At 46.5% G+C, this 12,163-nt stretch overlaps 1 protein-coding gene across 2 annotated transcripts; it reads right to left on the bottom strand.

The window, feature by feature from the left end:
• Window positions 1-6,331: 6,331 nt before the first annotated feature.
• ELAC1 (elaC ribonuclease Z 1) lies at window positions 6,332-11,615 on the bottom strand. 2 transcript variants are annotated; one of them, XM_065661665.1, is made up of 4 exons: window positions 11,536-11,615; window positions 9,884-10,059; window positions 8,070-8,537; window positions 6,332-7,250 (listed from the first exon to the last, which is right to left on the bottom strand). In XM_065661665.1, the coding sequence occupies exons 2-4, from the start codon at window positions 10,038-10,040 to the stop codon at window positions 6,781-6,783; spliced, it is 1,095 nt and encodes a 364-aa protein (XP_065517737.1). In that variant the 5' UTR covers window positions 10,041-10,059; window positions 11,536-11,615; the 3' UTR covers window positions 6,332-6,780. The 2 variants fall into 2 exon arrangements, with proteins under 2 accessions (XP_065517737.1, XP_065517738.1); XM_065661666.1 differs by lacking the exon at window positions 11,536-11,615 and adding an exon at window positions 11,471-11,524.
• Between the last annotated feature and the right edge of the window lie 548 nt (window positions 11,616-12,163).

Here is a 12,163-nt window from a genome sequence, read left to right as displayed (position 1 = left end):
GCGCAGCAGAGGGGCAGGATCCCCTCCCTGAGCTGCTGCTCACGCTCTGGGGGTGCAGCCCAGCACACGGGGGGGTTCTGGGCTCAAGTGCTCACTGAAGCCGGGTCATGGGGAGCTTCTCCTCACCCAGCACCCCAAGTCCTTCTCCTCAGGGCTGCTCCCTCCAGCCCCTGTTTGTGCTGGGATTGCCCTGACCCAGGGGCAGGACCTTGCAGTTGGCCTGGCTGAACTCCATGACATTCAGAGGGTCCTACCTCTGCCTCCTGTCCAGATCCCTCTGGATCCCATCAAGGTGCTGCTGGGAAACAAAACCCAAACAAACTCCGAGCCCTGCAAATGCAAAGCCCCCCAAAAGCAACATCCAGCAGTGCACAGCCCCAAATGCAACCCCTGCAAGTTGAGAGCCCTGGAACTACTGCCCCAGCAAACCCATGGCCCTGCAAAATGCAACCTCCCAGAGTGCAAAGCCCCACAAATCCAGCCCCAACAAACACAAACGTTTCCCCATTCCCCGTCACCATGTCCAGCAGAAGCAAACCCTCCAAAAGAATTCGGCTGAAAAGGGAAAGATTCATTTATATTTTAAACTAGAAGGTTACCTCCTCCCACCTGTGTGGTGCTGGGCCATTTTTAGGATGCCAAACAGAAGGGAAAAGGTGCACGAAAAACCATAGTACGGCAAAATACAGTATGTTTTTGCTAAATAAATAGGGTGTTTTGGTGCACTGTGGCAACTACTCTGATAAGAGCTAAGAGTGATGGAAATTTAGAACTGTTATGTTGCCATACCAAAGTCTCCTGCTCACACCATTAAGTCATTTATAATCACTCCCGCATCCTTAAGAGGATCTTAGTGATGAAAACCAATGTAAAATGCTGCTAGATTTGTCATCTTTTCCTGGGTAAATTAATTGAAGCCTCCTCCCACTAGGACTTGCTGAGAGTGTTGTAAATTACCTGTTTCTGGAGCGTGTGAAGCATTAAGGATGGGAGAGGGGAGCTCCAGTTCAATGGGGAGCAGCAAACGCATGTGCTCAGGGGCTGCCTCTCTGCGGGCACATTTACACCAGCACTTCCCTACCCTTCACAAGATATATAGTTTAAAAGCAAATAAATCATTAAGTAATTTCTAATCTGTAATCACAGCCTTTTCCTCTTTCTGCTTCCAGACCCAGCTTCAGCCCCTCATCCAGGGACACGATTTGCTCTAATGCGGGGCTGAATGGTGCAAAGTGTTCATGCTGAGTGCCAAGCAGTATAATTTTCACAGTTCCCAATGGCAAATAATGAGTCTAAATATAATATTTTACATTTTCTTCCACTGGAAATAGCCCTCATTTGCTTTCAAGACATGCCATCAACCAAAGCCCCATTTAGACTACCGGAGCACAGCAAACTGCCATTACTGATGCTGTGCATTAAACATCTTTTCAACATCTTTATAGTCAAAAATGTAGGGTTTAGGAATGGAGATGAAAGGGTGTAGGGAAATCTGATGCAATCTTTCACTTTATTCCACAAGCAGGCATGAACAAGGTGCAAATTCAACAAGGAAATTCCCAAGGATGACACTGCAGCAGGGTTGTGAGTGAGATTAATTCACCCCTGTAGCACGAATGTTGTATTAAATCAGACAGGATCTGAAACAGACATCTCAAAATTACTGTACCTGTGGTAACTCTCTCTGTGGTCTGTTTTGAGGCTGATGATAAAGCAATCATGGTGATGTGACAGAATCCCAGACTGGTTTGGGTTGGAAGGTGCCTCATCCACTTCCAACCCCTGCCATGGGCAGGGACACCTTTCACTAGACCAGGGTGCTCCAAGCCGCTGTGTCCAACCTGGCCTTGAGCACTGCCAGGGATGGGGCAGCCATCCCTGTTTGTGCTGGGATTGCCCTGACCCAGGGGCAGGACCTTGCCCTTGGGCTGGTTGAACTCCATGAGGTTCACACAGTCCCACTCTGCAGCCTGTCCAGGTTCCTCTCAAGATCCTGCTCAACAGGATCTGGGAACGTGAAATTTGGGGGTGTACAAGCTGCTGAGCAAGTGCCACCATCTGTCTCTGGCATCCCAAGCTCGGTGCCACAAGCCTTTGTGCATGGAGGCTGCTGGAGACACAAGGTGAATCCCACCACAGCCAGCTCCAGCATGAGGAAAGAACTGATCTGGAGCTGGAAAGGGGTGGAAATCTGCTTTACCAGGGAAGATACTGAGCAGCTGCCTCATGTTTATCCAAAGCCAAACAGCTCCAGTAACAATTAAGTCACGGAAGGGACCTTTATAGGCCATTAAAGTGATGCTGAAAGGCTGCAGAGATACCATATCCGACAAAAAGGTACTTTTCCTGAACACCTTTGAATTCAAACACGTTTCAAATATCAAACGCTGGTATTAGCAGAATCAATTCAGTGTGTTGTGGTTTAGCATCCACCCTTCCCCTCTTCAGAACACTGCTTTGATCAAATTTCTGCAACTTCTTCTACCTCAAGATCCCAATCAATATGCTTTTATCATTAATAAAAAAGCATTAAGTTGTTCCAGTGACTACAAGCCAAACCACCAATTTCACTGAGACCTGGATCTGTCCTGCCACCTCGCCAGAAATTAGATTTCTAGAATGAAACCATCCGAGGTAAATAATTAATATCCTTTTCCTTATAAATTAACATGATTCACTAAGAGCAAATTCTATTCAAAGTCTTTAAAACATAATAAAAATGCTCCCAAATGAAGATCGCGTTTCTCCTGCATTGCCAGATGAAGCGTCCTACTGGTTGATACCAAAGGTTGAGCCACCTCTGGCATCAAGGATCCCTTTCCCAGTGCGATTTAGAGCCCAGACTTGGTCCTGAGCTCTCCACGCTGCCTGCACTCAGAGCAGCACACCACTCCTGCGCTCGTTTCCCAGCCTTTTCTGCAGATTCATGCAGACCTCAGGAGAGGGAAGATTTGCCCTCGCTCCTTTGGTTGGTGCTCACCCATTCCGTTAGCAGCCGCATGTAGAAAGCAGGAACATCTCTGCTGTTACAAAACTCTTTCCTCTGTCCTCCTCTTTCCCGTAACATAAAATGCTTCTTTCGCAGTTTACCAAGTCCCTCTGCTGGTACGAGCTACAAAAAAAGGAACCAAACTTAGCGGAACTCGACCAGGAAAGCAGAAGAATGTTTAAAATCAGATATTCAAAGCTAAAAAAAAACAAAACCAAAACAAAAAAAAAATCTTCATTTAGAGACTCAGAACCTGTTAAAACACCCTCTGAGTCCTCAGAGGACCAGACCAGAATCGTTTATGTGCTGTCAAAGGAAATGCTCTCTGGCAGATCTATTTTAATGCAAAGGAATTCTGTTCTTCAGTAATTAACAACTGGTTAATGGAAAGATAAATTCATCTGGAAAAACAGGCAATTTATGGTCTAAATTTGTTGGTCCTGACTGGTGCACATGTTCCTATTAATTTAATTCAAGTCTCACTAGCAGTCAGATTTATGAAGAAATTCCGCATCCAAGACTTCGAGAGAGGAGTGGAACATCGTAAGCAAAACCACAAGGATCTGCTAAGCATGAGGCAACTGTAACTGGATTACAAATACTAAAATATATTAAAGTGGAAATAAAGGAATTTCACATAACTCCAGCAGTAGATACACCCTCATTCACCAACATACCAAAAAAGAAACCATTTCAGAAAGTCACAGAATCATAGAACAGAGTCCCAGACTGGTTTGTGTTGAAGGGACCTTAAAGCTTCTCCAGCTCCAACCCCTGCCACGGGCAGGGACCCCTTCCACTGGAGCAGCTTGCTCCAAGCCCCTGTGTCCAACCTGGCCTTGAGCACTGCCAGGGATGGGGCAGCCACAGCTTCTCTGGGCACCCTGTGCCAGCGCCTCAGCACCCTCACAGCAAAGAGCTTCTGCCTAAGAGCTCAGCTCAGTCTCCCCTCTGGCAGGTTAAAGCCATTCCCCTTTGCCTGTCCCTACAGGCCCTTGTCCGAAGCCCCTCTTCAGGTTTCCTGCAGCCCTTTTAGGCTCTGGAAGGACACTGACAGCTATATAGTTAACCTGGCCTTGAACACAGACCAGGCACTTTGCAGCTTTTCTTCTCAGGTTAGATGAAATGAGCATTTCCCCCCTTGGTTTTCCGTGCAGAATAAATAGCCCTAAAAATTGCACTAACACATCAATTCCGTGCAACAAAATTCCTAAACCTAACACTTGAAGCCCTAGCCTGCTCTTTTAATTCGCTACAATTTTCTCCTTTCTGTTCTTTACCCTAACTGACCCTTTCTGAATTAGAATTTAGATCCTAAAACATATTTATGATGTAGCTATTTAGCATATTTAGGGTGTGGTAGGACCGACATGATGTATCAGCTCACTATGTTAAAACTGGGGCTCCCAAGCAGTTCTGGCATGGCACTTCTGCACCCTCCTTTGTTCAAGTCATGCAGCAAGACAGCTCACTGACTGACTCAGTGATCGAGCAGAAAATGGGCCCAGAGGCTGTTTTCCTGAAGCCTATTGAGAAACTGTGTGTTTTTAGCCAGGCAAGCACGGACCAGCACATTGAGCTGGACCATGCGGGACTGCAGGGCACAGAGATGTGAGGCTTCCTCCGCACCAGGAGCCTGCACTGTGGATTCTCCGCACCCATCTACCCACCCCCTCTGTCATCTGAATGGGAACTGAAGATACTCCTGCATTCACAGCAATTAACTAACCACATGAATGCAAAACGGTATTTACTGCCGGGATGGATAACCCAGTTCTGGAGCAACAGTATCCAGCACTGCGGGGAGGCGAGCTGCAGTGGTGCCTGCACACAGGTTCCATAGGCTTTTGGGCTGTACCCTGGTTTTATTTCCACCCTTTGATTTTGTCACATGCAGGTGATATCCACAAAGCCTTTAAGTCATTCCCTAAACTTCATATCATGACTGTGAATGCCTTAGATATAGGAATTTTTGGTTGTTCCAGTGTGGAAGCAGATGTAGCAGAGCAGGTCAGGACACAAATAAAGTCATTCTTTCACTGTAAGAACCATAGGATAGCTGGAGTCTGCTCAGCTTTTGAACACATACAGCAGCATGAATATCAAGGTCTCTGGAGCTGGTATTCATTTTTATCTTACAAAAGAAAAACAATTTATGGGGTGAAAGAACGTTCCAGTGCATGATCTGCAGATTCTGCCTGCTTTGTACCATTTTTAAGAGAGAAGTCAGAGATCAGTGAGTTTCTACTCCAGAATTCATGTTCTTCAAGTCTGCACTCTTCTCAATACTTTAAGAAACCTCAGACACCCTCTAAATTTGAAGCAGAAAATATTAATGTTGGTGTAATTCAGTTCAGAGTTACCCTAACTGCAGGTAAGACAGTTTTGCAGGGTGGGGATAAGATGTTGAATTCAATTGCATCCATTTACTTAAACAGTAGGAAATCACACTCTTCCTTTGAAGACTGTTGCTTCATTACAGCCAAGAACACTCTTAGTGAAAAAAACTTGAATATCCTAAAGAAAGCTGCAGGATTTGACTTCCTCACCTCCAGTTTGGTCTGGGTGAGGGTTACTGCAGCACATATAGTGCACAGTGCTCTGTATCTAGAGGGGAGGGATTTTTAAAGAGCAGGAGTGTTCTCACGTTTTAGAGCTTTGTTATTCTTCATTAAAAGCAGGAAGGAAAACTGTATATTAAAAGGGATTTGTTTTCTATCTGTATTACCATCAAGTACACAAAGTAAAGCACAGACACAGCAGCTGCACTTTACATCTGCCAGAGTTTTCAGTGTTTATTAGAAAGCTCTGAAGTGTTTCAGCTTTCAGGAAATCTGTGCTGGGGAAAACAGCTTTAGGGTTCAAAACCACTCCGTTTCACTTTCAACCAGAAAAATAAGCTAAAATTTGGACACTTCTAGTTGGTTTCAAGGCAGGAAGAAAAGAAGATAAAGTTGGTCTGTATGTCCCTTAACTGATAAAGTTATTGCAGAAACAGACTGAGCAACACATAGGTGAAATTCCTCCTGTAGGGGTATTTCTACAAACACAAATATGCTTTTAATCGGGATAATTTGTCTTAGAAAATGCACCTGGAGGAGCATTTTAGGAGAGGCTACTTGTCACCTGCTAAAGACTTCCAGAGTCTTCTAAAACTTCACTGATGCAGGGAATAGGTATGCAAACTTAGGGCTCACGCCTCAGAGCTTTAAATGAATCAAACTTTTTAAGAGTGATTCAGGGAAGCCTAAACTGCATTTATTTATGGGGAAACTTCATATGCAAAGGGAGAATTAGAAGAGCTCCTCAACTTGAGCAGTAGCAACACCCAAGTTACAACCATTTGGCAAAGCTATACTTTATTAGTTCCAGTGTGATAGTCCTCTTACACAGAAACAGGGTCACAGTTACAGAATGCTATAGACAAGTTTGAAATAGATGTTACTCAAAAGCTTGTAACAGGCCAGGTATCTTAAATTCTGGTGCAGAACACAGACCTTCCTATTGTATCAAGCCAAATGATCTAGTGCTCTGCTCTAAGAATCTGTAGCCCAAAGAAGAGGACAGACCAGCCTACACATTCAGTTTCTGGGGTGTCTGAAACCATCTATTATGAATTTATTCCAAGTTCCAGACATCCGAGTATCCTTTTTTCTTGCTTTACAGAAGCAACATAACTGTACCTGGTACTGTCTCCAGTTTGCAAGTGTTCTGTGTGTCACAGCTGGATACCAGAACCCCACTGTTACCCAACACCGTCCTTGGTCTTCACAACAAGCTTGCTAACACTATCATTTTAACTTTTTCATTGGAATTTCTATTGTCATGAAGTCCTCTGCTAGTGTTACTTCTTGGCCATCTAACACTGACTCTGCCTGTTTCTTCAGTTCGGTGATGTCCGCATCCCCCTCACCTCTCTGCGCAGCCGGTTTGTACCGCTGACTGAAGTGAGTCAACACCAGTTTCTTAACTTTACACCATTTCGCAAACTCTGAAGCCATTTTTGGAGTGCTATGACCATGTTCTCTGGCCTTTTCCTCCTGGGTATCATCCAAAGTGGCTTCGTGTATCAGTACATCTGCTCCACAGCAAAGCTTTGCGGCCGCATCTCCAACCACCCCTGAACAATCCCCCAGAATGCAAATTTTTCTTCCAGGAATAGGGTCTTCTAAGACATCAGAAGGAGAAATCGTTAGTCCATTATCTAGAACAACTGTACTCCCATTCTTCAGCTTCCCATATAAAGGACCTGGTTGAACTCCTGGTGAATAAAGGCAAAAGAGTCCATAAGTATTATAACAAGTGTCAGGTTTAAAAATAAGAAGAAATACCCTCTATATATTATATACCTTTATATATATAGCTATCTCACTGAAAACATACAACCTCAATGTAAGGTGAGGTTAGAGTGGTGAGGCACTGGAATGCGTTGCCCAGGGAGGTTGTGAGTGCTCCATCCCTGGCAGTGTTCAAGGCCAGGTTGGACGAAGCCTTGGGTGGGATGGTTTAGTGTGAGGTGTCCCTGCCCATGGCAGGGCGGTTGGAACTAGATGATCTTGAGGTCCTTTCCAACTCTAACTATTCTATGATTCTATGATTCTAAGTAGAAATATAAATTGCAATTGACACTTCATATGCTTCATGCAAATACAGAGCTTATAACATTAACAGGAAGTGTGTCTGAAGGAAAGCTATATTAGCCATACTAAAGTCAATAAAGCCATGCAGATACACCAGCCATACATTTCCCTGAAAGCCACATTGTGCTTTTAAAACTCAACATCTGAACTTGTTTGCCCTTCTCAGTATGACAAGATTAAATGGCACTACTGTTACATACCAACATGAAGCATTTAAATGCCTTTCATAGAAAATGGAAAATTGAATTAAAGTGGTTATGGAAACATACAGCAGCTCTAATTTGCTAGACCCTTGGAAAGGCTGGTCACAAAGATTTCAACTGCCTGTGAATGCAATTTTGTTCCATTTGCTGAAAATCAGAGTCGCTACTCAGCTTAAACACATACATTTAGGCATTTAAAATACTTAAAAAAGACAGAAAACAAGTCAAAGTAATTACCAAGGTCTTTCAGCTTCTGTACATTGAGTTTACCGGTGCGGGGCTTCTCTTCCACCACAAAGCCAAAGGAAGGAATGCGGTGAAACAGGCGAAATGCTTTCAGAACTAGCTGCTCATCCTCAAGCAGCAAGTAAGAGTCTTCTACTGGATCCAGATGGATTATTCTCCCTTGTGCTCCCTCAGGAGGTATCTCATCACTGCCCATGTGAGAGAACTCTTTGAATTCTTCTGCAGGGCACTGGTCCCGTGTAGGCACCAGTTCATGAACAGCATAGGGAAAGAGAAGTTGTGAGTGGGAGAGCTCCATACTTCTCCAGATGAAGTCTCGCAGCCCTAATGGTCCATAAATATCCAGAGGTGGTTTGTCTGCGTCAGGGCTGCTTTGGAGGCTAATCGTACACAGCAGGCCAGGAAGTCCAAAAAAGTGGTCGCCATGAAGATGACTGATGAAGATCTTGGTAATTCTGCCTGTTGATCAGAACAACAGGGAAAGAAAAACCAGGAAAATAAAACCCAGGAAAATAAATGAGCACAGCAACTCAGAAACACTCACTTTGGGGCAAGAAGTAGAAAATGTAAGGGAGGAGGGAAATTAATATAAAACTAGTGTTTAAGAAATAAATTCCAAACCACAGTTTTTCTTTTCCACAGCAGTAATAAGTTTCGACACCAGGTTTATTTTGGCTTGATTTGCCAAAGACTGCCAGGACAGAAGTTTTAGTTCCTTCTAAGCAAAACATGCTACAAGCAGTAAGAGAGATGAGTGGTGATATCTGCTGTATTAAAAAGTGAAGAAGTGCTGGAAAGTGGTCATGCTTCCTCCATACATTACATGGAATCTGTAGGCTAACGAGAAATGTAATGTGGAATCTGTGTTGTTCCTACTTTTGAATTTAGCACATGAAATGAACACAAATTAAAACCAAAAAGCATCCAGGTTTGATTTCAACGTTTTTAAAAGGCAAGAACCCCACAGATCCTGCCTCGTTTCTTTGGAACAGATGAAAACCTGCACTTAAAAGATTTGGCTTTGTTTTTGTGTCTAAGCCCTCCTCTTGATCGATTACAAAAGCCCAGAATCTTCTCTCATTACAGACACATGTACTTTAACCAGGCTGCCTCAGCTGAGGTTCCACATCAACACAGTGAGGCATTTTCTCCACCATCTGTTAGGACTCAGCAGTAGGAAGAACAGAATCTTTGTTTTGATTGAGGAACAATTAAGTAAATATCAGTAACTCTAGCAAAAAATTAATCTATCCATTTGGCCACTAAATCCCCTGATAGCTTCAGATTTCAAAGGAGCAGAAGGCTGGTTTTCTGCTCATAATTGGTAATTCCATCTTTACAACTCGGGAGTCAGAAGTCTGCTCTTGCCACTTCAGGATGAGAATCACAGCGACTGAAGGCTTAAGTCTGGTTTCTACTTAATTTGCCAAAATGGAAAAGTTACCATGAATTCACAGAACTTTTCCTGAAAACAAAAGCACAATAATTACTGAGAGGAAGACTCACAGCAGGTTATTGTCTAGAGCTGCCTTCACACAGATGCAAACTGCACTGGTTTAAAGCTGGTTTGCGGCCCATATTTCAAAGTACAAAGCCTGATACATTAATTACGGAGAGTTTGGTCCTCAAACAGAATTCTTTACCAAAGGGCAATCAAGGATTTACTGCACAGCGGGTTCAGCAGCTGCCATCCATAGCCTCATGCATGTTCAGTACGTATTCCAATGCCACAAGAATAGAGTGTTTTGTGTAGAGCTCCTGAAACTCCCCCCTTCCCTCATCGCAATAGCTTCCACAGCACAAACCTGCTCTGAGATGGCTCTTCATGAACTGTGTTTGAGTTCCCTCCCCGCAGTCGAACAGCCAGCACTCTCCTTCCCTGCGAAGCACCAGTGCCGATGCTCCTCTGGTTGGAGAGGGATATGCCGAGCCAGTGCCGAGGAAAGTTATATCCATTGACATCCTCAGTGCGTCCGTATACCTGGAAGAGAGATCCTGAGCTGCTGAACATTTGTATTCATGCTGGGAAAGAAACGAACGTTTTGGCTTTAAATGAAGGCATCCTCCCTACTTTAGTGTGAGGACCAAATTCCCCTCCCCTGGAACAGGGTGTGACTTTCAGACAACATAATATTTACACGCAGAAACTCCTCTTTATGTCAGTGGAAGGTTGCAAACAGCCCAAACATAAGGACTGTGTTCATTACCCAAAGACACAGCCCTATCCAGGTGGAAATGCTCAAATCTTTAAACACACTACTACTTCGTTCTTCTTCTTCAAACTTTGTGTCCTCCTGCATGTGCTTTCCTCTAAAAGCCGTTTTGGAATGACTGAGAGCACAGCCACTGCTGACACTTGAATGTCGTTATTGGATGTCAGAAGCAGGCAGCCAAACAATGCAGAGGTGAGAGATCTGCTCCCCTCAAGACAACTTCAGAGACCACTGATTTACTTCACCTTTGCAACGGCACCTTTGAAAGCCTGTTTGATGTCTCAGTGTTAGGTGGCAAAACAAACCAAATTACCAAGGCTTACATAGCCATGAAGCTGTGTAACAGCCCACGGGACACCTACGGTGGCTGAAGGATCTACACTATCAGCTGTGCAGTGCTGGATGTACCCACTGTAGCGTCTGGATGAGGAGCCTGGCTGGTCTGCATGAACAGCACAACCTTTGGAAAGCTATGCTAGAATCATCGAATCCCAGACTGGCTTGTGTTGGAAGGGACCTTAAAGCTCACCCATTTCCAACCCCCTGCCATGAGCAGGGACCCCTTCCGCTGGAGCAGCTTGCTCCAAGCCCCTGTGTCCAACCTGGCCTTGAGCACTGCCAGGGATGGGGCAGCCACAGCTTCTCTGGGCACCCTGTGCCAGCGCCTCAGCACCCTCACAGGGAAGAGCTTCTGCCTAAGAGCTCAGCTCAGTCTCCCCTCGGGCAGGTTCAAGCCATTCCCCTTGGCCTGTCCCTACAGGCCCTTGTCCCAAGCCCCTCTCCAGGTTCCCTGCAGCCCCTTTAGGCACTGGAGCTGCTCTCAGGTCTCCCCTTCAGGAGCCTTCTCTTGTCCAGGCTGCCCCAGCCCAGCTCTCTCAGCCTGGCTCCAGAGCAGAGCTGCTCCAGCCCTCGCAGCATCTCCATGGCCTCCTCTGGCCTCGCTCCAGCAGCTCCACGTCCCTCTTGTGCTGCTGCCCCAGAGCTGGATCAGGGCTGCAGGGGGGCCTCCCCAGAGCGCAGCAGAGGGGCAGGATGATTCCCGTCACCCCCAACCCCACAGACGGGCGTTTCTCTCTCTCCCCGCTGCGAAAGCAGCCACATCTCCTCAGCAGCCTCCCGAGCTCCGCTCCGGGGGAACCCCCGCCCCGCTCCGGGCCTGCCCCCGCCGCTTCTCCGCACCGCCCGCGGAAACGGCCCGGGGGGTCCCGAGGCTGCCGCTCGGGGCCCGGCTCAGCAGGGCCTACCGAGTCCTCAGCGCGGCCCGGCCCGGCCCCTCCGCGCTCTCCCAGGCGGCTCTGCGGGCGGGGCGGGGCGGACGAGCCGCTGCGGCAGGTCCTGGCTGCGGCCGCGGGCTGTGGAAACGGGGGTGCAGCCCCGCGCGTGTGGGGCTGGTGTGTCAGTTAGCCTTGAGCAGGGATGGAAGGCAGCTGGTTCTAAATCCATGGAATCATGGAACAGTCAGGGTGGGAAAGGACCTCAAGATCATCCAGTTCCAACCCCCCTGCCGTGGGCAGGGACACCTCACACTAAACCATCCCACACAAGGCTTCATCCAACCTGGCCTTGAACACCGCCAGGGATGGAGCACTCACAACCTCCCTGGGCAACCCATTCCAGTGCCTCACCACCCTAACAGGAAAGAATTTCCTCCTTATATCCAATCTAAACTTCCCCTGTTTCAGTTTTAACCCGTTACCCCTTGTCCTGTCACTACAGTCCCTGACAAAGAGTCCCTCCCCAGCATCCCTATAGGCCCCCTTCAGGTACTGGAAGGCTGCTATTAGGTTCCCCACACAGCCTTCTCTTCTCCAGGCTGAGCAGCCCCAACTTCCTCAGCCTGTCTTCATACGCGAGGTGCTCCAGTCCCCTGAT

The sequence above is a fragment of the Lathamus discolor genome, chromosome Z (assembly GCF_037157495.1).
Source record: "Lathamus discolor isolate bLatDis1 chromosome Z, bLatDis1.hap1, whole genome shotgun sequence".
In the NCBI taxonomy this organism is placed as follows: Eukaryota; Metazoa; Chordata; class Aves; order Psittaciformes; family Psittacidae; genus Lathamus; species Lathamus discolor.
The sequence above is the reverse complement of the archived record's forward strand: the minus strand, read 5'-3'. Positions and strand labels throughout refer to the sequence as shown.